This window comes from Mobula birostris, chromosome 8 (assembly GCF_030028105.1).
Source record: "Mobula birostris isolate sMobBir1 chromosome 8, sMobBir1.hap1, whole genome shotgun sequence".
Lineage (NCBI taxonomy): Eukaryota > Metazoa > Chordata > Chondrichthyes > Myliobatiformes > Myliobatidae > Mobula > Mobula birostris.
Genome location: NC_092377.1, coordinates 158,635,959 through 158,662,711, shown reverse-complemented (window position 1 = coordinate 158,662,711; position 26,753 = coordinate 158,635,959). Strand labels below are relative to the sequence as shown.

The 26,753-nt window shown below is 43.0% G+C and overlaps 1 protein-coding gene across 8 annotated transcripts in view; it reads left to right on the top strand.

The window, feature by feature from the left end:
• LOC140201862 (ankyrin-1-like) overlaps positions 1-26,753 on the top strand; it is a 302,101-nt gene that overhangs the window by 44,932 nt on the left and 230,416 nt on the right. For all 8 annotated transcript variants that reach the window (XM_072266606.1, XM_072266608.1, XM_072266605.1 and 5 more), the window contains exon 2: positions 24,657-24,758. In XM_072266606.1, coding sequence (XP_072122707.1) covers positions 24,657-24,758 — 102 coding nt within the window. The remainder of the gene's footprint in view (positions 1-24,656; positions 24,759-26,753) is intronic.

Below are 26,753 nucleotides of genomic sequence, written 5' to 3'. Positions count from 1 at the left end.
GGTCAACATCATTAAAAGCAGACCATTATCTTGTCAATCATAGGGGTTCTATGTCTTCAGCTTGGACTGTAGTGTTCCCTACATTACACATTAATTCACTTCAATGTCTGTTGGGTTAGAAAATAGAACATGGAAGAGTACAGCACAGGAACAGGCCATTCAGCCCACAGTGTTGTGCTGAACCATCTAAAAAGCAAATCAAAACCACCCAAACACAATCCCCCTTACCTGCACAATGTCCGCATCTCTCTATTTTCCTCACATCCATGTGCCTACCCAAATCTTTCTTAAAAGCTTCTAATCTATTTGCCTCTACCACCATGCCAGGTAGTACATTCCAGGCCTCCACCACTTACTGAGTAAAGAACTTACCCCTCACATCCCCTTTGAACCTACCCCCTCTCACCTTCAATACATGCCCTCTGCTATTAGACATTTCAGCCCTGGGAAACAAATACCCCCTGTCTACTCTTATCTATCCCTCTCATAATCTTATAAACTTCTGTCAGATCTCCCCTCAGCCTCTGGCCTCCAGAGAAAACTACCCAAGTTTGTCCAGCCTCTCATGATAGCACATGCCCCTCTAAACCAGGCAGCATCCTGGCAAACGTCTTCTGCACCGTCTCCTAAGCCTCAATGTTCTTCCTATAGTGAGGTGACCAGAACTGTTCTATGTGACCATCGGAGACAGTCAAGGATGTATTGTGAGTACAGCACATTCATTCATGACGAAAACAGTCTTGAACATCTGGTCAAAGATGCAGCAATAAATTGATCCTGTGTCTGGTATGGGGGTGGGGTGGGGACACTGCTGCACAGGATCAAAATAAGCTGCAGAAAGTTGTGAACTTAGTCAACTCCAGCATGGGCACCAGCCTCCCCAGTATCCAGGACATCGTCAAGGAGCCATGCCTTAAAAAGGCGGCATCCATCATGAAGGATCCCCATCACCCAGGGCACGCTCTTTTTTCATTGGGTCCAGAGAGGAGGTACAGGAGACTGAAGGCACATACTGAACGATTCAGGAACAGTTTCTTCCCCTCTGCCATCAGATCTCTGAATAGACATTGAACCCATGAACACTACCTCACTACATTTTCTTTCTTCTTCTCTTTTTGGATTTCTTATTTAATTTAACCATTTTTACCATATCTCTTTCTTACTGTAATTTGCAGTTTTTATTATTTATTGCACTGTACTGCTGCTGCATAACAACAAATTTCAGAACACGTGCCAGTGATACTGGGCAGCATGGTAGTGTAGTGGTTAGCATAACACTTTGCAGTACCAACGACTCAGTTCAATACCCACTGCTGCCTGTAAAGAGTGGGTACGTTCTCCCCGTGACCACTTGGGTTTCCTCCGGGTGCTCTGGTCCTACAGCCCACAGTAGGTTAATTGGTCATTGTAAATAGTCCTTTGATAAGGCGAGGGTTAAATCGGGGGATTGCTGTGCGGCACGGTTTGAAGGGCCAGAAGGGCCTGTTTCATGCTGTATCTCAGTAAATAAGTAAACTTGATTGTGATTCTGACCGGGACTGGATGTGAAGATGGATTTCAGACTGCAGTGTGTGCCTGTTGCCAACCCCAGGGGCACTGAACAGGTTTGAGCATACACTGAATAATTAAGCATTTGGAATTTCAGTGCTTGTTTCTGGTGACAGATTCCATTAGCTTCTCTTGCCAAGAGAAGAACATGAATTTTCTTTTAAGTTGCTAGAAAGGCTATGAAATGTTAAAGAAGCTGCAGAAGGCAAAGTGAATCAGAGCAAAATAGATCTATTTTATTATGATTAGCCTTATTTGTCGCATGTACATTAAAACATTGAACTATACCATGCATCAAAGACACAGTAGCTTTGTGGTTAGCACTCTCTCTTCTCTCTTCGGTTGTCCATTGAAATCCGATGACGACGTCCGCTCCTTTAATGGCGAAATCTTTTATGACTATACAGTCCTATACACTTTACAATATAGGCGACCCAGGTTCAATTCACGCCACTGACCGTAAGGATTTGTACATTCTCCCCGTGACTGCGTGGGTTTCCTCCGGGTGCTCTGGTTTTCTCCCACAGTCCAGCAACGTACTGGTTGGTGGGTCAATTGGTCATTGTAAATTGACCCATGATTAGGCTCAGATTAAATAGGGGGATTGCTGTGAGGCATTTTTCGAAGGACCAGGAAGGTCTATTCCATGCTGTATCTCAATAAAATAAAATAAATTTTTTAAAAAATCAGCAAGCAGCCTGCAAGTGCCACCACACTTACTGAGCCAACATAGTATACCCACAATACTGGTACATCTTTTGTAGACTGTGGGAGGAGGCCAGAGCATGCAGAGGAAACCCATGCTGTCGCAGGGGTAGTGATCACTGAGTGTATGGGGACATATACATACTTTGATAATAAATTTACCTTGAACTTTGAAAAGGCCTCCTCCTAGACGGGAGATCATACGCTTTGCTGCTGAACATTGAAAAGGGAGCTTTAACAAAGAAACTTCTTGAAGTGCTGCACAGCTGAAGGAAGGAACAAAGAGCAGACCCCATTGTAGTGGTAATGACAGACACTGGGCAGGGAATCAAAGCTACATTATTCAGACCAAATCTGGGAAGGAGAGAGAGCCCTGGTGAAAGCTGAACACTAGAAACGTGTTTTATAAAATAAAGCAAGTTGAACCTGGTGGCCACCTAGTGTCCAGATGTTTTTACTTCAGATTGACCAATGACATCAAATACATTTGGACCCTTTAGCACTCTCCATGATATTGGTTCTGTACCACTTAAAGTAGGTACCTGGAGCAATATCACCATGGATCCTTACAGAAGATTTTAAGGGTCAGCCGGAAGGACAGATGCACTAACACCAGCATTTCCACTGCGATAAAGCAACACCAACTCCGATGGCTAGGTCATGTCATTCAGATGCCTAACTCGCCCCTCTCCAAACAGACCCTTTACTCCCAGTTGAAGGAAGGTCAGTAAGCCCCTGTTGGGCAAAGGAAACACTTTGAAGATCACATCAAAATCAGTTTGAAGAAATTCCACACCATGTCTAAAAACAAGAAATAGAATACACACAGTAAATACACCTGGGGGATATCTGTTCGAGGGAGCTGCGCTACATGAGATCAATCTCCGATATACTGCAGAGAACAAGCAGCAGCTGTGAAAGGAGAGATTAAACAACCAAAAGGCCCAACTGTTAACCACAGCCGCCACTTACTCTTGCCCACACTACACCAGGATATGTGGATCCCACATCAGCCTCCACAGCCACCAATTGACAGCGGTCTCTAACCTGGTTCCACGGAAAATGTTAAGGGTCCATGGCATAAAAAATGTTGGGAACTCCTGCCTTAGAAGAACATCATACTCGACTCAAGTGATCTCTCTATTACTGTACAGGTAGTCCCAAAGCTTCCATTCTAGAGAACTGAACTGTATGCAGATTTCTCTGTAGTTCAGGAATGTCCACTTTACAGCAGATATATTACAGTACAGCACAGGAGCATCCCCTTTGGCCCACAGTGTTTCTGCCATCCTTGATGGCAAATGAAACTAATCCCATGTCATTCTGTATCTACACTCAGCAGCCACATTACTAGTTACCTCCTGTACCTCATAAAGTGGCCACTAAGTGTACGTTTGTGGTCTTCTGCTGTAGATCATCCACTTCAAGGTTCGATGTTTGTGCATTCAGAGGTGCTGTTCTGTTGAAATGTGTGGTTATTTAAGTTACTGTCACTTTCCTGTCAGCTTCAACCAGTCTGGCCATTCTCCTCTGACCTCTCTCATTAACAGGGCGCTTTCACCCTCAGAAGTGCTGGTCACTGGATATTTTTCGTTTTTCACTCCATTCTCTGTAAACTGTCGGTTGTTGTGTGTGAAAACCCCAGGAGAGCAGCAGTTTCTGAGATACTCAAGCCACCCTGTCCAGCACCAACAACCATTCAATGGTCAAAGTCACTTAGATTACATTTCTTCTCCATTCTGATGTTTGGTCTGAACAACAACTGGAGCCTTTGACAATGTCTGCATGCTTTTATGCATTGAGTTGCTGCTGATTAGCTGATCAGATACTTGCATTAATGTGCTCGTCCACCTGTTAAACCAGCTACTGGGTGTATATCATATCACTCGATATACTCTCATGACAATTCTTTCATTCTGTTGAATAATCACCCCAACACCATCCATAATTCAACTAAATGGAATTTACTTCATCTAGTTATTAATGAACAGTATGAAATATTTTATTATTACTATTACTAGCTTGAAAAATGTTTTGGAAATGAATGGGCGAATTTACGTAAATTTGGATTTTCCCAAATCAGATCATTCGTAATTCAGGGAGCCCGCATTGTAAATATGAACACTGATTCTCCAATACAATAGTTTTATTTTATTTAGAGATATTGCATGGACATTCCGGCCCAACAAGCGTTCCCCACCCAAGTACACCCATGTAACCAATTATACTGCTGACCCACAGATGGTTAGACTGTGGCAGGAAACCGGAGTACCCAGAGTCATTTCAAATTCCTGGGTGTCAATATCTTTGAAGATCTAATCAGACCCAACAGATCGATGCAGCTACATAGAAGGCACAATACCAACTATATTTAATTAGGAGCTTGAGAAGATTTGGTATGTCGCCAACGACACTGAAAATTTCTACAGATGTACTGTGGACAGCATTCTAACTGGCTGTATCCTCATCTGGTAAGGGGGCTGCACAGGGTTGAAATAAGCTGCAGAGAGTTGTAAACTTCGTCAGCTGCATCATGGGCACTAGTCTGCTTAGTATCCAGGACATCCTCAAGGAGTGATGCCTCAGAACGCAGCGTCCATCATTAAGGACTCCCCCGCACCCAGGACATGCCCTCATCTCATTGCTATCATCAGGAAGGAGGTGCAGAAGCCTGAGGGCACACACTCAACGATTCAGGAACAGATTCTTCCCCTCTGCCATCCGATCTCTGAATGGACATTGAACCCATGAACACCACCTCACTACTTTTTTTAATTCTACTTTTTGTACTGTATATTTACTTCAATTCATTTGTTTTTTTTATTATTATGTATTGCATTGTACAGCTGCCGCTAAGTCAACAAATCTCACGACGCATGCCGGTGATATTAAACCTGATTCTGATTCAGATTCTAAAACCCATGTGGTCATGGGAAGAACGAACAAGTTCCTTACAGACAGCGGTGGGAATTTAACTCGTGTCGCTGGTGCTGTAGTAGCGTTACGCTAACCACTACCACAATACTGTGCCTCCCCTTTAACACTCTGGGTCCTGTTCCAGTGAGGGTGAAGAGAGGATTACAGTGAAGGTGTTCAGATGGAACATACCACAGTAAAGTCTTCGGCAGATGAATGACCTATGGTTGTCAGCTGACACATACACTTGACTCTCGGAATGCATATGGACAGATACCTAGCTTGTGAGGAACCATACTACAGGCTGATGCCTCCAGGGACCCTGTGGCTCAGGAATGGAAAAGGTGTGGGTTGTGGTGGAAGCTGATCTGTACATGTGTACATATTTTAAAGATGAAGAAGTATTCTCAAGGGAGAGTGAGACAACCATGGCTGACAAGGGAAGTCAAAGACAGCATAAAAGCAAGAGAGGTGCTTAAGAAGCTAAAAAGTCTGAGGATGAAGAAGTCACCTGGACCAGATGGACTAAACCCCAGGGTTCTGAAAGAAGTAGCTGAAAAGATTATGGAGGCATTAGCAATGATCTTTCAAGAATCACTAGATTCTGGAATGGTTCCAGAGGACTGGAAAATTGAAAATGTCATTCCACTCTTCAAGAAGGGAGGGAGGCAGAAGAAAGGAAATTATAGGCCTGTTAGCCTGACCTCAGTGATTGGGAAGATGTTGGAGGCCATTATTAAGGATGAGGTTTCTGGCTTCTTGGAGTCCATGGTATTACAGAAAAGATACTAGCATGGATAGAAGCTTGGCTGATTGGCAGGAGGCAAGAAGATGGAATAATGGGGCCTATTCTGGTTGGCTGCAGATGACAGGAGTAGTTCCACAAGGATTGGTATTGGGACTGCTTCTTTTCACGTTGTATGTCAGCAATATGGATGACAGAATTGATGGCTTTGTGGCCAGGTTTGCAGATGATACAAAGTTAGGTGGAGGGACAGGTTGTGTTGAGGAAGGACTTTGACAGAATGGGTGAAGGAGTGGCAGATTGAATATAGCGTAAGGAATTATATGGGCATGCACTGTGGTAGAAGAAGTAAAGGCATGGACCACTTTCTAAACAGGTCGAAAATCCAAAAATTAGAGGTGTAAAGGCACTTGGGAGCCCTTGTGCAGGATTTCTTAAAAGTTAACTTTCAAGTTGAGTCAATGGTAAGAAATGCAAATGCAATGTTAATTTCAAGGGGACTAGAAAATTTTCAAAGCAAGGATATGATGCTGAGGCTTATAAGGCATTTGTCAGACCCTGCCTGGAGTGTTGTGGCCATCTTGGGCCCATTATCTAAGAAAAGGTATGCTGTCATTGGAGAGAGTTCACAAGAATGATCCCAGTAAGGAAAGGGTTAACATATGGGAGTGTTTGATCACTCTGGGCTGTCATCACTGGAATTTAAAAGACTGAGGGGAGTGGGATCTCACTGAAATTTATCAAGCATTGAAAGACCTATACAGAGTGGATGTGGAGAGGATGTTTCCTATAGTGGATGAGTCTAGGACCAGAGGGCAAAGCCTCAGAATACAGGGATGTCTATTTTGAACAGGGATGAGGAGGAATTTATTCACCCAGAGGGTGGTGAATCTATGGAATTCATTCACACGGACCGCTGTAAAGACTAGTTTATTGAATATATTTAACGCTGAGATTGATAGACTGTTGGTTAGTAAGGGTGTCAGAGGTTACAGGGAGAAGTCAGGAAAGTGGGGTTGAGAGGGATAATAAATCAGCCATGGTGAAATGATGGAGCAGATTCAATGGACTGGGTGGCCTAATTATGCTGCTGTGTTCTTATGGTGTTATGTACTATGATAATTAATTTACTTCAGACTTTGAACCATAAATCTTAAATTCTTCTTTTTATTCATGAACACTTATTCTGAATGACTGAAAAAATGTAGCTACATTATAAAACTTAATTCAGAAAGTCTGCAGATGCTGGAAATCCAAAGCAACACCCACAAAATGCTGGAGGAACTCAGCAGGTCAGGCAGCATCTATGGAGAAGAGTAAACAGTCGACGTTTCAGGCCGAGACACTTCATCCGCCAGCATTTTCAGGGGACCCATCTTTCAGATGAGATATATTGCTCACCCCTAACGTACCTTCAGACGACCCTAAAATATCACCTTGTTCAGATTTGGATTCAGAGTTATTTCACTTTACACTCTGAATGACAGGCAGACTAAACTGGATTCTAGAATATCTGATAAACTGATTAATGTTGAGGTTTTAGAATTGCATTGATAATTGGTTGGAAGTTATAATTTAACTGATCAACAGAAATATTATTAACTGTATTTAAGATTTTTAATGTCAGCTGTTGAAGCTGAATTATTAAATGCACTCTGTAAGTTAATTGTGTCAACAATCTAATTGTTAACTGGAATGAGTTGATTACAATGCCCAGAGCTCCAAAGCAATGTAAATTAAATTCTCGGAGGCATTGTAAAAAAAAGTCCTTGGATTTGAAGGAAATTATTGTGTGGTTTGAGTCTGTTACGTGGTCTTTGGTGTTCTGGCCTGAATTAGAAGGTTGTGAGATTAAATCTTAACCAGGAAGTACAGTCCAGGGTTGAACTGAAGAAGTGCAGCATCTTTCACATGAGGTGTGTTGCTTGGGCCAAATGGATCCTCTCAGCGGCCCCTAAAATACATCGTTCAGATTTGGATACAGAGTTAATTATGTTGTCAGTACCTCCAGTTGAACTCTGTCTTTTTGTGTGTTTCCCCCTAGCCGTCATTCTGTGTTTTTGTATTGCCATGTGCTCTTGTTTGTTTTCATGTCCTATGTGTTCCTGTTCCTGTTCCTGTCCCTGCCCCTGCTCTACTCCGGTCCCTGTATCACTGATTACTCTGCCCCTCACTGGTTTCCCATTATTATCTGTATTGCTGCCACCTGTGTCTGATTGTGCTCCACCTATCATCTGCCTCTCTGTTTATTGCTCAGTGTATTTTAGTCCTGTGTTTTCACCTGTGTTTTGCCAGATTGTGCCAGTGAGTTTTCCTGAGCCTTTTCAGCATTCATATCTAAACTCTGTCCTTCTTAGTATTGACCCTGCCTGTTTGTTGACCCTGATTTTGCCTGTTTATCTTGATTGTTCTGGTTTTTGACTCTGTCTGTTTCCGGATTCTGATTTTTCAATTTCTCTGGGTTTTTGATCTCCACCTGAACTTTGACGCTGACTTTGTTGCCCCTCTGAATAGGTTACTCAATAAATATCACAGTGTGCACGGTACTTGGTCTGCGACTGGCTCCCTGCTCCAGTGCCCTGACGTATGTCATGTACTACGAAGCGTATAGTGAAATGTGTCATTTGTATTAACAACCAGCACACTCAAGGATGTGCTGAGGGCAGCCTGTAAGTGTTGCCACAGTTCCGGTGCCAACATAGCATGCTTACAATGCTCAGCAGAACAACTCAAGCAACAGCAATAGCAACAGACTAAACAAGAAAACAAGCCCCCTTTCCATCCTCCCAGTCACCCACCCTTCACACACAGAGACAGGCCTGAACCAGGTTCGGATGGTAAGGAAATTATCCCTAAGGACCCTCATTATCATCATTATGTGCTGTGTCGTATGATGTAGGCGATCATGGTCTCATGACCATGATTGTTCTTGGTAAACTTATCCACTGAAATGGTTTGCTAGATTGATATTGCCTTCTTCTGGGCAATGTCTTTACAAGACGGGTGACCCCAGCCATTATCAATACTCTTCAGAAATTGTCTGCCTGGCGTCAGTGGTCGCATAACCAGGACTTGTGATGTGCACCGGCTGCTCATATGACCATCCACCACCTGCTCCCATGGCTTCATGTGACCCTGAGCGGGGGAGCTAAGCAGGTGCGACACCTTGTCCAAGGATGACCTGCAGGCTAGTGGAGAGAAGGAAAGCCTTAAACCTCCTTTGCTGGAGATGTATCTTCACCCTGCCATTCAAATCAATGGCTATACATTAAAATCTAATCAATATCATTAAAAAAAAGGTTTGTTCAGTCACTATCAAATTTTGGGGATCTTGATGTGCATAAATTGGCTGAAGGTTTCTTATATCCAGGAGACAACACCTGGTCTCACCTATCACCTGCCAGCCTGTATTCCTCCCTCCTCCTTGTCCTCCCGCCCCCCCCCCCCACAACTTTCTTATTCTGGGTTTTGCCCCTTTCTTTCCAGTCCTCATGAAGGCTCTTGGCCCAAAATGTTAACTGTTTATTCACTTCCATAGATGCTACCTGACCTGCTAAATTCCTCCAGCACTTTGTGCTTGCTTCTCTGGACTTCCAGCATCTGCGAAATCTCTTGTGCGTAACTACACTTCAAAAAATACCTCCATTGTCAAAAAAAAGCTTTCTGAAGCATCTACAAGTTACAAATGTGCTAGGTGAATTTAAGCCTTTGTTTTCCAATAATCCCATTCACTACGTTAATTGGGTAGCTGGTTGTTACAAAGAACTGGGGATGACATTTAGGCATATCCGACCCTTTCCAGTTGATATGTGTGCTCTGGTGCTTAGTAGCGCAATGCTCAAAAAGTTTGAAGTCAAAGTTCAAAGTAAGTTCACAGAGAGAAGGAAGGAAATGCAGAAGAGCTGGTTAAACCCCGAACAAAGAGCTGAACCTATTTCAGAATAATTTTATTATCAAAGTACAAACATGTCACCATATACAACCCTGAGATTCATTTTCTTGCATGCATACATAGTAAATCCAAGAACCACAACAGAATCAATGAAAGACCACACCCAAAAGGGCGGACAAACAACCAGTGCATAAAAGACAACAAACTGTGCAAATAAAAACAGAAAAAAAAAGGAAATAAATATTGAAAACATAAGATGAAGAATCCTTGAAAGTGAGTCCATGTGTGTGGGAACAGTTCAGTGACGGGGCGAATGAAGTTATCTCCTCTGGTTCAAGATTCTGAAGGTTGAGGGTAATAACTGTTCCTAAACTGGGTGGTGTGGGTGCTAAGGCTTGTGTGCCTTCTTCTTGATGGCAGCAGTGAAAACAGAGCATGACTTGGGTGGTGGGAGTCCTTGATGATGGACGTTGCTTTTCTGCAAGCGTGCTCTGTGTAAATGTGCTCAATGGTGGAAAGGGTTTTACCCCTAATTGACTGGCCCATATCCACTATTTTTTTTGGAGGATTTTCCACTTAGGGGCTTTGCTGTTCCCATACCAGGCTGTGATACAGCCAATCAATACACTCTCCACCATACAGCTACAGAGGTTTGTCAAAGTTTTAGATGTCATGCCAAATCTTCGCAAATTTCTCAGGAAGTAGATGTGTTGCCGTGCTTTCTTCATTTTTGCACTTATGTACCCTGGATAGATCCTCTGAAATGATGACACCAAGCAATTTAACAGTTGCTAACCCTCTCCACCTCAAACCATCTCCCTCCTTGATAAGGACTGGCTCCTAAACCTCCAGTTTCCTCCTCTGGAAGTCAACATTCAGCTCCTTGGTCTTGCTGGCATTGAGTAAGGGGTTGTTGTTGTGGCACCACTCAGCCAGATTTACAATCTCCCTCCTATATGCTGATTCATCATCACCCTTGATACTGCCTAAGACATGGTGTCAGCAAACTTGAAAATGGCATTGGAGCTGTGCTTAGCCGCCCAGTGATAAGTGGAAGGTGAGTAGAGAAGAGGACTCAGCACACAGCCTTGTGGTGCAGCTGTGTTGATGGAGATTGTGGAGGAGATGTTGTTCCCAATCTGAACTGACTGGGATGTGCAAGTGAGGACATTGAGGATCCAATTGCACAATGATTTATTGAGGCCAAGGTCTTGAAGCTTATTGATTAGCTTTGAGGGGATGATAGTATTGAATGCTGAGCTGTAGTCAATAAAGAACATCCTGATGTATGCGTCTTTGCTGTCCAAATGCTCCAGGGTTGAGTGAAGAGTCAATGAAATGATATCTGCTGTGGACCTGTTGCTCCAGTAGGCAAATTGGAGAAGATCCAAGTCGTTTCTTAGATAGAAGTTATATATTTCATCACCAGCCTCTCAAAGCACTTCATCGCTGTGGATATAAGTGCTACTGGATGATAGTCATTGAGGCAGGCCACCATGTTCTTGTTAGGCACAGGTATAACTGAAGCCTGCTAGAAGCAGGCGGGTACCTCTGACTGACGAGAGGTTAAAGGTGTCAGTGAACACTTCAGCCAGTTGATCAACACATGTCTTTGGTGTTAGCCAAGTATCCCTTCTGGGCTGTATTCCATGGGTTCACCCTCCTGAAAGATGCTCTCACATTGGCCTCAGAGACTGAAATCACAGGGTCACCAGGGGTTGTGGGAGTTCGTGATAGTTTTGTTGGTCAAGGTGAGCAAAGAAGGCATTGAGCTCATCTGAGAGTGAAGCCTTTTGTACCCTACAAGATGTTGCCTGGTTTCACTTTGTAAGAAGTAACAGCATTCCAGCCCTGCCACAGCTGTCGAGCATCCTTCAGTGATTCAAGTTTGGTTTAGGATTGCCACCTCACATGAGATGGCTTTCCTGAGATCACACATCCACCTCTTGTTTCTTACTTGGTTACCGGACGTGAATGCCGCTGATATGGCTCTCAGCAGATTGTGGATCCTTGAAACTTGTGGAGTTCTTGAAAGTGAGAAGAGAGCATTGTCTGGGTGGTGGGGGGCCTTGATGATGGAAGCTGCTTTCTTGTGACAATGATCCTTGTAAATGCACTCAATGGTGGAGAGGCTTTAGCCTGTGATGAATCCATTACTGACAAAGTAATAGAATCTCTATAAATACCTTCTGTGCTTGATCACATTCCTGTCAAGAGAATTGGAAGCTATTTCTCTGAGACGGGATACAGAGGAGTGTGTGCATTAGTGAAGTTTGTTCTCTGAGTGTTATAGATGGTAAACAGGACATTCCAGCAAAGCCCAATCGTTCCCCGCCTTTCCACATGTCATTTTCAAGACATACATTCAGTGGCCACTTGTGCCGCCTGTACCTAATAAAATGGCCGCTGAGAGTATCTTCCTGGTCTTCTGCTGCTGTAGCCCATCCACCTCAAGGTTCAACATGTTGCTCTTCTGCACATCACTGTTGTAGCGTGTGGTTAATTGAGTTACTGTCGCCTTCCTGTCAGCTTGGACCAGACTGGCCATTTTTGCTCTGATCTCTCTCATTAACAAGGCAATTTCGCCCACAGAACGGCTGCTCACTGGAATTTTTTTTTTGTTTTTCACACTTTTCAATGTAAACTCATGAGACTGTCGTGTGTGGGAAATCCCAGGAGATCAACGGTTTCTGAGATACTCAAACCACCCAGTCTGGCACCAACAATCATTACACGGCCAATAATGGGGAGAGCTTAGCCTGTGATGGACTGGACCAGATGCTTTTTGTGGGTTCACACTGCAGAAGGATGCTCTCATGTCATCCTCAGAGACTGAAATAACGTGTGGGGATTTGTGAAGGTACCTGCAAGTTCTGTCAGTCAAAGTGAGCTAAAAAGGCGTTGATCTCATCTGGGAGCAAAGCCTTGTAACCACAGTGGCAGAGAGAGAGAACAGTCCTGGACATGAGATAGGAAAGAACATTCTTGCCTTGCTAATGCTCTTTCTCATAGCCCTTGGGACATCTCAAATTCAGATAGCAGATTACTCGGAAGTGCAGTAACTCTGTGCACGCAAGCAAACCTGCTATTTTATGCATGGCGAGGTGGCTAAAGCTGCTTGCAGAGTTCCTTTCTGTAACATCCAACAGCTGCACAGTAAGACAGAGTGAGTGGTTACTTCGTCAAAGCAATGCTTTTTTTTAAATCAGATCTCTGTGCTGCATTGTTACACAACCAATCGCATATACCTCAGTTATTGCAGCCAATGGGAAAACAACAGCAAAAAACGTGATTGGGTAAATTGGCCTGAGAGCATTGAAGAAACATGATGCAGAATAATGACCCTTATATCAAGAGGATTTTCTTTCACCCTCCCTTCCTATTCTCTCCTCCTTTGAGATGCCTTTTAATGTATTTAGTCACTTATCCCAAGGTCCCCAGATATGGCTGAGCCCCAGTTTTGTTTCGTGAAGAAGATTAGCTTTATTTGTCACATGTACATTGAAGCATGCAGTGAAGGCTACCTAGACAGAAAATGAAACCTCCGACCTGAGTACGGCCTCATGGTTTCTCTAATTTCCAGTAATTTCTTCCCACTCCCCTTCCTTCTCTTGCCATTCCTCTTACCCCTTCTCTGCTCCCTTGCACATAATCTCCCTCTGGTTCCCCTCATCTTCCCCCATTTTCCACAGTCCGTTGCCCTCACCTATCAGAGTCCTTCTTCTTCTGCCCTTCACCTCTTCTACTTCTCACCTTCCAGCTTCTTACTTCATCCTCACCTGTCCACCCTCCCCCTCCGGGTTTAACCTATCACCTGCCACCTTATACGAGGGGTGACGGATAAGTTTGTGGCCTAAGGTAGAAGGAGTCAATGTTAGAAAACCTAACACATTTATTTTTCCTACATTTACACTCTTAGTCCAGTGGTCGTGGATCCTTTCTTTGTAGAAGTCGACGTCTTGGACCTCCAAAAGTGGTCCACGGCAGGGGTGATTGATAAGTTTGTGGCCTAAAATAGAAGGCGATGAGGAGAAACTCCAAACTTACTGAATTTTCACTCAAAGAGTTGAACTGCACGTGCATGTAACGAGAGCTGTATAACTCATCTCCTTCCACGAACTTATCAGTCACCCCTGCTGTGGACCACCTGGAGGTCCAAGACACTCTTGTTACATACACGTGCAGTTCAACTCTTTGAGTTATAATGCAGAAAGTTTGAAATTAATAACTCATCTCCTTCTACCTTAGGCCATGAACTTATAAATTACCCCTGCTGTGGACCACTTATACAAAAATGGGATACGTATGCTCCACGACCGCTGGACTAAGTGTGTAAATGTAGGAAAAATAAATGTGCTAGGTTTTCTAAAATTGACTCCTTCTGCCTTAGGCCACGAACTTATCAATTGCCCCTCGTACTCCTTCTTATTCTGGCTTCTGCCTCAACACTTTCTAGTCCTGATGAAAGGTTTCAGCATGAAACATTGACTGTTTACTCTCTCCATAGACGCTGCCTAACATACTGGTTCAGTCACAACCACGGATTCGGCAGTGCAGTAGAGATGGCAATTGCGCTTGTGAACTTGCACGTGTCAGCTAATTATTATTTAATCATGATAGTATTTAACTCCATACTTGTCCTCATAGTGCTTGTCGAGTCTTGGACAGAGCAGAGCAACTCTTCGCTTTTGTTTGCATTGGCTTTGCCTGAGAAATTGGCCTGTCCAGTTAATTGACTCTGAAGGCTAGCGATATTCATTTAATAATTAGATGTTCTTTTCAGCCGCCGTGTAGGCTTCGTTTCCCGTTTGAGAGTTTTAGTTAACAGCCCCTGTTTGGCCTAGCGTTTATTCTTTTATTTTCCCGTTAATACTGTTCGCATTAAAATTTTGTGAACTATCGACCTGCTTCAGTGTCTCTCACTGGGCCATATCCGAACCTGGTGACAGATTCTTGCATCATTTGAACCAATGATATTGTAGCTCTCAGTTCCAGCATAGTAGCGTAGCAATTCGTTCAATGTTTTACAAAGTTAGTTATTCAGTTCCCACCACTGTCTGTAAACTTTAGAGACTGTTGTACATGAAAATCCCAGGATCAAATACCTGGCATCACGATCGAAGTCACTTAGATCACGTTTCTTCCCCATTCTGATGTTTGGTCCGAACAACAACTGAACCTCTTGACCATGTCTGCATGCGTTTATGCAATCAGTTTCTGCCATGTGATTGGCTGATTGGATATCTCCATTAACGAGCAGGTCTACCGCATAAAGCGGCAACTGAATGTATACTACTCTGATTTATTTTCTTGCGTCTATTTACAGCAGATTAATGAAATACAGTAAAATCAATGATGAAAAACTACACACAAAGACTGACAAACAACCAATGTGCAAAAGAAAGACTGACAACTAATTGTTAACCAATTAACAATTTTGTAACAAGGGTCGACGAGGCAAAAGCAATATTACAACCCCACAAATGCCCTCACCATTCACCATCAAACCCCAGTGCCTACGTGCAGGCAATTGCAACCTGCCTGATTCTCCCCCTCCACCAGTATATTTCCTCACTAATCTCATATCCCTCCCCACCAGAACTGGCCACCCTCTGGTCTATCTGAAACCTATCCACAAACTCCCCTCATTCAGCAGCGGTGGCAAAAGGAAAGGGAGACTCTTTGTGCATGTTTAATGCAAGAAAAAAGCACAACAGCAACTCTTTCACCTCAGACTGTTGAGGAAGTTCGGCATGAGTCCCCAATCCTAAGGACTTTCTACAGGGGCACAACTGAGAGCATCCTGACTGGCTGTATCACTGCCTGGTATGGGAACTGTACTTCCCTCATTCGCAGGACTCTGCAGAGAGTGATACGGACAGTCCAGCACAGCTGTGGATGTGAACTTCCCACTAGTCAGGACATTTACAGAGATAGTTGTATAAAAAGGGCCCGAAGGATCATGGGAGACCCAAGTCACCCCAACCTCAAACTGTTCCAGCTGCTACCATTTGGGAAACAGTACCGCAGCATAAAAGCCAGGACCAACAGGCTCTGGGACAGCTTCTTCCATCAGGTCATCAGACTAATTAATTCATGCTGACACATTAGTATTTCTAAGCTATATTGACTGCTCTGTTGTATATCTTACTGTACATACTATTTATTACAAATTACTATAGTTTGCAACATTGCATATTCAGATGGAGACGCAACTTAAAAGATTTTTACTCCTCACATTTGTGAAGGATGTGAGATATAAAGTCAATTCAAGACCTCCTTAATTCTCCATTACACCATGAACCTCCAGTTAGTTGAATGTTGAAGCCAGGACTGGGTGTTCTCCACAGAATCTAGGAAGCTTTTATGGGGCTTGGCTAGGTAAACGTGAAATGACGTTGAATGTAAATTGGAGGTCGCAGTCTCAGAATAAGACCTTGACCATTCAGGGCTGACATGAGGAGAAACGTTGAGAGAGCATAATTTTAAGGTGATTAGAGGAAAGTATAGGGGGATCAGATTTTACAGAGTGGTGGATGCTTAGAACACGGAGACATGTGGCTGCAGTGGTGAATACATTAGGGACATTTAAGAGATTGTTAGATAGTTCAAAGTACAGAGTAATTTTATTAACAAAGTACATATACATCACCATATTCATTTCCTGGCGCGCATTCTTAGTAAATCCAAGAAACATAATGGAATCAATGAAAGATAGGCATATGGATGAAAGAAAAATTGAGGGCTATGTGGGAGAGAAGGGTTAGATTGATCTTATAATAAGTTAAAATTAGTTTGGGTGGCATTTCTAGCCAGTATTCAATTCTCAATACTGTCTGTAAGGAGTTTGTACGTTCTCCCTGTGACTGCATGGGGTTCCTCCCACATTCCAAAAAGATTTTCAGTTAGGGTCAGTGAAAATGCTACATTGGTGCCCGATGTGAGCTGACACTTGCAGGCTTCCCAGCGCAGTCAGTCATCGCTGGTTTGATTTAACACAATCTAACATGTTTTACCGCTGCTGCTTGCTTTTATAGTTTTCATGATTTGTGTCTCTTTGCTCCTTCTCTGTGCATTGGGTGTTGGTCATTTTTAAAAATTGGCTTCTTTCGGGTTTCTTGCTTTGTGGCTGCCTGTAAGCAGACAAATCTCAAGGTTGTATAATTTATACATTCTTTGATAATAAATGTACTTTGAATCTTGAAATAAAGCCATTAAGAGGTCAGCATGACATTGTGGGCCGAAGTGCCTGTACTGTTCTATGTTCTATGAAATATCTTCACCCAGAGGGCAGTGAATGTTTGGAATTTTTTGCTCCAGAATCTTGGTGCCAGCGTGTTCAAGACCAAGTATTAAGGGATATGGGGGTTAATGCAGGACAATGGTGCTGAGGCAAAATATCAGCCAGAATCTCATGGAATGGTGGGACAGGTACGCAGTGCCAAATGACCCATTCCTGCACCTGCTCCTGTTTACAGCTGCAGAGTTGTAAACTTAGTCAGCTCCATCATGGACACTAGCCTCAGTTGTATCCATGACATCTTCAAGGAGCAGTGCCTCAAAAAGGAGGTTTCTACCATTAAGGACCACCACCACCCAGGACATGCCCTCTTCTCATGGTTAACATCAGGAAAGAGGTACAGAAGTCTGAAGACACACACTCAATGTTTCAGGATCAGCTTCTTCTCCTCTGCTATCCAATTTCGAAGTAGACATTGAACCCATGAACACTACCTTACTACTTTTTATTTCTATTTTTGCACTACTAATTTAACTATTTAATACATATGTACTTACTGTAATTCACTTTTTTCCTGTATTTATCATGTATTACATTGTACTACTGCCACAAAGACAACAAATTTCACAACCAATGTTCCCTCTAATTTGTAATGACCAGTGTGCGCAAAAAATCTTGTGCTGTGCAATTTTTCGCACAGTGACAACAACATGTGCACACTGAATAATTTTTTCAACAAAAACAGTATAAATAAGCCCGTTCTAAAATCTGCAGGCAAATCATCACAAACGCCACGTTGCCAGAAGAAACTGGAAAAGGAAGTGTGATTGTGTATGATCGTGAAGTATGCTTAACATGCCCATGAGGTGGAGGGTGACAGCCTTTTGTGTGCAGTTTAAATTCTTTTGTGCGCTGGTAGCAAAAGGTGTGCGTGCACACACGCACACCTTAGAGGGAACTTTGTTCATGCCATACGTCGGTGATTCTGGTTCTGATTCCTGTTCTTGCATTGGCTTGATTTGCAGAGGGGTTGCCTCCAGACCTGTAGTACAGTTTTCTGCTAGCCCTTCCAGCAAGTTCACGGAGCTGCTGTGGAGATGTGTGACTAAGACAGCGCACGCTGCAGTGATCTGACACATGATGGCTAAATATAGGACAGTGAGAATAGAAATAGCCCTCAGCCCACACATCCACATAGTTGGAATTCCTCACTGGCACACATACACCGATAACAGGTCCTTCTTTCCTGACGGTCACTAAAGCAGGAGACTTGCAGCGGAAGCTTCGCAAAATGAGGTGTACATTTCACATTTGTTGGGGAATTGCACAGCGAGCTGAAATAAACACAGTGGCCACTTTATTATGTACTTAATAAAGTATGTTTGTGGTTTTATGCTGCTGTAGCCCATTCACTTCAAAGTTTGATGTGTTGTGCAGAAGAGCATCTTTGAACGCACATCACTGTTGTAATGTCTGGTTATTTCAGTTACTGTTGCCTTCCTGTTAGCTTGAACCAGTCTGGCCATTCTCCTCTGACCTCTCTCATTAACAGGATAGTTTTGCCCACAGAACTGCCCCTCACTGGATGTGTTTTTTTGTTTCTCGCACCATTCCCTGTAAACTCTAGAGAATGCTGTGCATGAGAATTCCAGGAGATCAGCAGTTTCTGAGATACCATCTGGCACCAACAATCATTCCACGGTCAAAGTCACTTAGATCACATTTCCTTGCCATTCTGATGTTTGGTCTGAACAACATCTGAACCTCTTGACCATGTCAGCATGCTTATATGCAATGGGTTGCTGCCACATGATTGGCTGATTAGATATTTGCCTGAACGTACAGGTGTACCAAATAAAGGGGCCACTGGGCAGGTGTATAGAAGTAGGAAAATAACCTGTGATGAGCTTAACAAAGGGATTTAGATAGATCAAATGAGAGGGCAAAGATGGAGTGTAATGTGGTAAAAGGTCAAATTGTCTATTTTGGCAGGGAATAATAAATCATGTTATCTGAACAGGGATCTAAGGTTCAGTTGGATCTAGGTGTCCCAGTACATGAATCACAAAAGGTGAGTAGGCAGCAATTCATAAGGATGCCTAACAGAAAGTTATCATTGATGACTCGGGCAATTGTATATAAAAGTAAGGAAGTTATTCTTCACTGGTATCTTGCAGTAGAATCTAGAACTGAGGTTTAGAAATCAGTGGTTTAAAATACAAGTCAACTATTGTAGACAGAGGTGAGATGAAATATTTTATCAGAATCTTGCGAGCCTTGCTCGCTGAAAGGAAGCAGTGGTATTTGTATAGCTTAAAGTGGAGGTAGACGGATTCTTGATGAGCGAGGGGAGGGAATGAAAGGTCACAATGAGTAGACCGAAATTGGGTTTACAATCGGGTCAGCCCTGACTTTATGAGGTGGTAGGGTAGGCTGGAGAGTCTACATGACCTATTTCTGTCCCTGACCCAGATGTGTGCAAGTTGGTATGAACTTGGCGATGAACTGAGTATATGTACATTTACAGTTCTCCACCATGAACGACATCTAGAAGAGGCGATGTCTCGGGAAGGCGACATCCGTCATTAAACACCCTCACTGTCTAGGCCATGTCCCTCTTCTCACTGGAGGAAGTACAAGAGCCTCAACACCCATACCTCAAGGCTCAACAACAGGTTCTGAATGGACATTGAATGAATGAACACTATTCCACTACTTTTTTCCCATCTTTTTGCACTCTTAATTTAATTTATCTTTCTAAATATATACATAATAAAAACAGTGAATTACACTTAGTATATATACCATATATAATAGTTACTGTAATTGAGCCCGAAACGTCGACTGTACCTCTTCCTAGTGATGCTGCCTGGCCTGCTGCGTTCACCAGCAACTTTGATGTGTGTTGCTTGAATTTCCAGCATCTGCAGAATTCCTCGTGTTTACGTTAATTAAATTATTCACAGTTTAATTAAGTTAATTAATAGTTAAGTTAAAGTAGTGCAAAAAAGTGGTGAGGTAGTGTTTGTGGGTTCAGCGTCCATTCAGAAATCGGATGACAGAGGGGAAGAAGCTGTTGCTGAATTGTTGTCTGTGTGTCTTCAGGCTCCAGGACCAGCCAGAGTGGAGAGTCATACACCCTGCCACACCTCCAGCTCATTGGTGAAATGCTGTTTTATCAATAAATAATCTGTATTAGGAATGAATGCATCAAGGGCTCAGTAGATATTAACCATATAAAATCTATAGCTCCCAGAACTATATACTGGATGGTATAGATCTGTATTGTTAATATCTACTCTGGCTGGTCCAGGAGCCTGAAGGCACACACACAAAAATTCAGGAACAGCTTCTTCCCCTCTGTCGTCCGATTTCTGAATGGACATTGAACCCATGAACAATAACTCACTACTTTTTTTGCACTATTTATTTAATTTAAATAATAATTGAATTAATTATACTGTGAAAAACTTAATTAAATTGAATTACAGTAGCTATTATATACAGGCTATATGCTTTGTACTTACTGTAATTCACAGTTTCTATTATTGTGTATTGCATTGTACTGCTGCCACAAAAACAACAAACTTCACAACATGCGCAGGTGATTCTTATTTTGATGCTTTTTTTGTTAGCTGCAGTCTTGATGTTAAATTGTTGGTCAAGTTATAAAGGTATTTCCTTCCTGGCAGTATGAATAGTCCTGGACCTGATCTGGGCAGATCATCCCATTTGTAGATCTAAATTTATAGCAGGGTTTAGTATGGTTTTAGGAAGATTTCCGACAACCTGATAGCTTTTGCAGGGAGTGGAGGAATTAAGGAGTGCTGTCTGTTGGGCAAGGCTGAAGAATCTAGCATCATGTCATCATTCCATTCTGTCACTCTGTTTGTCCTTCCTTTATCGAGGGTAATGCTATTGATCCATGCTGCCCACACTATTCACCACAGTTACTCATGCTGAAAAATGGAAACATTTTATGAATGGAATTTGACACTGGGGATAATCCTTGATTATGTTGTCTGCTTTCCGGAGGCAGCAGCAGGAAGTGTAGATGGATTCAATAGAAGGGAGGCTAGTTTATATGACTGTCAAGGCCAGGGGTTCCCAACCTTTTTTATGCTATGGACCAATACCATTAAGCAAGGGGTTTATGGACCCCAGATGGGTACTCCTGGTCTTGACTGTGTTCACAGCTTTCTCCAATTTCTCGTGGTCCTGGGCAGGACAGCTGTTACATCAAGCTGTGTTGCGTCCAGATAGGATGCGTTCTAGGGTGAATCTGCAGGAGTCCTCATAAGATGTCACAAAAACTTAGATATTTTGAAATTTAAGTTGATGCTCGAAGGACCTAAGAAGTAGAGGAGGTGTAAGTCACTTGGACCGATGCACCTGCTCTGCCTTTCCGTAAGGAAAATCTTGCATCATTTTCACAGATTCTTGTTTTGTGGATGTCTGTGAAGAGTAAGAATTTCAGGTTGTATACTACCTACATTCTCTGATATTAAATTGAAAAATTTGAACCATTTTCCTGTAGTAACCCTACATCCGTTGATTCCATTTAGACCAAGCAGATATCCCCTACTTCTGTCCAAGGATCTACAAACCATGAAATTTCTAATACCTCTAATTCTTCCCCACTTTTTTTCCTGCATATTCTGTAGTGAGGTGACCAGAACTGAGCACAGACCCCACTTCGAGTACTGTGCTCAGTTCTGGTCGCCTCACTACAGGAAGGATGTGGAAGCCATAGAAAGGGGTGCAGAGGAGATTTAAAAGGATGTTCCCTGGATTGGGGAGCATGCCTTATGAGAATAGGTTGAGTGAACTTGGTCTTTTCTCCTTAGAGCGACGGAGGGTGAGAGGTGACCTGATAGAGGTGTATAAGATGATGAGAGGCATTGATCGTGTGGATAGTCGGAGGCTTTTTCCTAGGGCTGAAATGGTTGCCACAAGAGGACACAGGTTTAAGGTGCTGGGGAGTAGGTACAGAGGAGATGTCAGGGGTAAGTTTTTTACTCGGAGAGTGGTGAGTGCGTGGAATGGGCTGCTGGCAACGGTGGTGGAGGCGGATATGATAGGGTCTTTTAAGAGACCTTTGGATAGGTACATGGAGCTTAGAAAAATAGAGGGCTATGGGTAAGCCTAGTAATTTCTAAGGTAGGGACATGTTCGGCACAACTTTGTGGGCTGAAGAACCTGTATTGTGCTGTAGGTTTTCTATGTTTCTAAGATCAGTGGCTCTAGCACATCCCAATCTAACGTGTTCACATTTAAGTATTGGTGATAGGTGCCCAGGCTACTGGATACTGAGGTTCCTCGGTCTAGAGGCTTTCACTTGTGTTTGTAGAGCCCTGTCAATATTACTGGAGTTATTGGAATCATAAATAAAAGCGTGGAAAGATTTTCTTCAGTCTATCTAGTCCATGCTAATTATCAAGCATTAATCCAGCATTTCTTCTTGCTTTCTATCTCTCACAACGCTCCAAGGACTATACCGATCGGGCATCCGCATTAAGATCGGTATCTATACGGAGCTTGGAGCCACCAGGTGCGATAAAGAGGGGTGAACCAGCCTAGGTCGGAAATGGTGTAGGTCAAAGCCCCCATGCTGATCTGTAATGGGATCGTTTCTATGAATAGACGCTACGGTTCAGCCTGCCCAATATAGTGGGACGCAGTCTTTAAAAAAAAGTGGATCTACTGTCTGCATCATTGTTTTGTCCTTGACTCCAGGAGAATCTTGTCTGCATTGTGTAACTACAGGAACAAAGTGTACTCTGGCCAGCTATGCTTTCGCTCCACTGCACTGGGGTTGGTGCACAGCTGTGATTAGCAGTGAACTAGTTACCAGACCTGTAACAGATTTTGCAACAGTCTTCACTGTGGAAGACACTAGCAGTGTACCAGATGTTGAAGGGTATGAGGGAAGAGAAGCAAGTACAGTTACTGTTACAAGGGAGAAGGTGCTCAAAAAGCTGAAAGACCTGAGGGTACATAGGTCATTTAGACCAGATGATCTGCACCCTAGGGTTCTGAAAGAGGTAGTGGTAGAGATTCTGGAGGCATTAGTAAAGATCTTATGAAAATCATTGGACTTAGGCATGGTGCCCGAGGACTGGAAAATTGCAAGTGTCACCCAACTCTTTAAGGAAGGAGGAAGGCAGCAGAGAGGAAATTATAGACCAGTTAGCCTCAGTGGTTGGGAAGGTGTTGGAATTAATTGTTAAGGATGAGGTTATGGAGTACTTGGTGACACAGGACAAGATAGGACAAAGATGGATTCCTTAAAGGAAAATCTTGCCTGATGAACCTGTCGGAATTCTTTGAGGAGAATACAAGTAGGATGGATAAAGGGGATGCAGTGGATGTTGTATATTTGGACTTCCAGGGGGTCTTTGACAAGGTGCCACACATGAGGCTTCTTACCAAGTTAAGAGCCCGTGGTATTACAGGAAAATTATTGGCATGGTTAGAGTATTGGCTGATTGGTAGGAGGCGGTGAGTGGGAATAAAAAGATCCTTTTCTGGTTGGTTGCTAGTGACAAGTGGTATTCCATAGGGGTCAGTGTTGGGACTGCACCTTTTTAAAGCTATATATAAAGATTTAGATGATGGAATAGATGGCTTAGTTGCCAAGTTTGCAGATAATATGGAGGTCAGTGGAGGGATAGGTAGTGTTGAGGAAACAGATAGGCTGCAGAAGTACTTAGATAAATTAGGAGAATGGGCAAGAAAGCACCAGATGAAATACAATGTTGGAAAAGGTATGGTCATGCATTTGGTAGAAGAAATAAATATGCAGACTATTTTCTAAAAATCAGAGATGCAAAGAGATTTGGGAGTCGTTGTGCAGAACACCCTAAAGGTTAACTTGCACCCTGAATACCCTAAAGGTAGAATCAGTGGTGAGGAAGGCAAATGCAATGTTAGCATTTATTTCAAGAGGTTTAGAATACAAGAGCAGGGATGTGATGGTGAGGCTTTATAAGGCACTGGTGAGGCCTCACCTTGAGTATTGGGAACAGTATTGGGCTCCTCATCTAAGAAAAGATGTGCTGGCATTGGAGAAAGTTCAGAGGAGGTTTACAAGAATGATTCCAGGAATGAACGGGATATCATACAAGGAACGTTTGATAGCTCTGCATCTGTACTCGCTGGAATTTAGAAGTATGAGGGGGGAATCTCATTGAAATCTTTTGAATGTTGAAAGGCCTAGACAGAGTAGATGTGGAAAGGATGTTTCCCATGGTGGGAGAATCTAGGACAAGAGGGCACAGCCTCATGATAGAGGGGCATCCATTTAAAACAGAGATGCGGAGAAATTTCTTTTGCCAGAGGATGGTGAATTTGAGGAATTTGTTACCACAGGCAGCTGTGGAGGCCAGGTCATTGGATATATTTAAGGTAGAGCTTGATAGGTTCTTGATTGGACATGACAACAAAGATTATGGGGAGAAGGTCAGGGAGTGGGACTGAGGAGAGGAAAAAAGGATCAACCATGATTGAATGGTGGAGCAGACTTGATGGGCCAAATGGCCTATTCGGCTCCTATGTCTTAGGTTCTTATTGTCTTATGGTACCTTACCACTTTGTCTATTCCTTTTCAGGCCGATGCTGCAACCAGTTTCCTCAGGGCTGCAAGATCAGGAAACTTGGACAAACTCCTCGACTACTTAAAGAATGGGGTGGAAATCAACACGTGTAACCAGGTAGGTGCGTTATGTTTCAACCCAACGGAGGGGTTTGAGGAAAAGCCGCAGCTGAGTCTTTTTGTGTCTGAAGGTTAGGCATCTACTGTCTGTCAAAGATGGAAAAGGTTTGAATGCCCCTCATATTCTTTCTTACTTCGCCCGTTATGCCACTGGCTTTTAGGGCAGCAATGAAAGTCCTTCTTCTATGTCTGTATCGAAGGACCTTCATTGCTTTTTCTGTAACAATTTTTTTTGACCAGTCAAGGTTGTTAGCCCTGAGCTGAACCCCCGAACCTGGAGGACCCGTGGACCCCTCTTAGTCTGGCCTCTACTTGTTTGGCATTGGTTGACCCTACAAAGAGGCAAAGCATAAAACCCAGACTCCAGCCAACATCACTCTCCAGGTCATTAAGGCATGCAAGCCTCCAAACCCTACCACAAGGTTGTGGCCCTCTTGGAAGTTTCTGATGTTCTGGAGCATTGAGAAATATTAGAATTCAGATGAATGGTGTAATTAAAATAACTATATTCAAAAAAACTTTAAAACTTTATAAAATTTAAAAACATTGCTCCTGCCACTTAATTTTCCATATTCTTGAGTACCTGCCTCATTGATAAACCTCCATTGAACGAAATGGGCTTCCAGGTCATGTGTTGTCCAACTTGGTCTAGAGACTGACAACAGATCCCTCAGGTAAATACTAGAGACCTTTGGTAAGCTCCAGCCATGAAGGGTGCGGACAAATCCATCACTTCTATGTTCAGGTACGTGTACGAGGTTTCTTCTTTGTTCTGTTAAATTTAAAATGGCTTCTTTGTTATATTAACCTTTTAAACTGCTGTGTATGTGGATTAAAATGGCTTCTTTGTTATGTTAAATGCTGAGAAAGTCTCTAGCTGGACATTTGCTTGGGTTAATACAGATAGCAGAGGTACTATGAGCCAATGGATGTCCATGTTATTCTTTCTTGGGGTGATATGCTGTCTCATATGACTGGGAACCAGGGGCTTCTGGTGGGGAGTTGGCGCAGAGACCGTGAGGACGACGGATGTTGGGGAAGGCTCAGATCGATCACTCCGGGTGGTCCCGAGCCGCGAGTGGACCGGGTCAGGGTGGTCCCGAAGAGGGTCCTGAGCTCCAATGTGTGCACGAAGAAATTGAACTTTGATAAGTCTTGCGCCTTTTCCATTCTCTTTTTCTGTATTGAACTTATATTAATTTCATAGACTTAGTAATATCTTTGAAGTGTACTTGGTAAAACGTACTGTGTGAGCTGGCTGATGATTGATGTTTGATTTCGGTGGCAGCAACCGACACAACCGGGAGCATCCAGGCGGGCGGCGGACGGGATTTCCCCTAGATATATACCAGCCAATATAGCTCAGCGTTACATACGCACGCATCAATACCCTCACTTGTTTACAAAGATTCGAAGTACATTTATTATCAGAGCATGTATGCAGTATACAACCCACAGACAGCTATGGAACAAAGAAAACAAGAGAATACCATGGAATCCATTCAAAGAAAAACATCAAAGCCCCATGCGCAAATAAAGAACGAATCGCACAAACAGCAAAGAAAAAACAAGCAAAAGATACAATATAAAAACCCAAACTAGAACATCATCGAAACAGTCCACGGTTAAGTGTTCACAGTTCACAATGGAATTTCCAGCATTTGCCAACAAGATCCATCCCATTGTACAGAAGCAGGCTCTAATTCCAACTTACTACCTTTTAATTCTGATCGCATCATACTCCTATCCAAGACAAATTAATTGATCTCAGTTTCAAAATATCCATGTGTTCAAATCTTTTCTTTTGGAGGGAGAAATTTCTACTACTTTTGATATGGGGAAGATACCTTTTTTAGGACAAAATAATAAGAGATTTAAACACTCGGATCTTGTTTCAAACCTTCAGCTGTGAATTCAAAAAGGATCCCAAATAATTCTCCTTCCCAGAGTGCACATCTAAAATCTCTGGCTGTTGGCTGGGAGCAAATTTGGG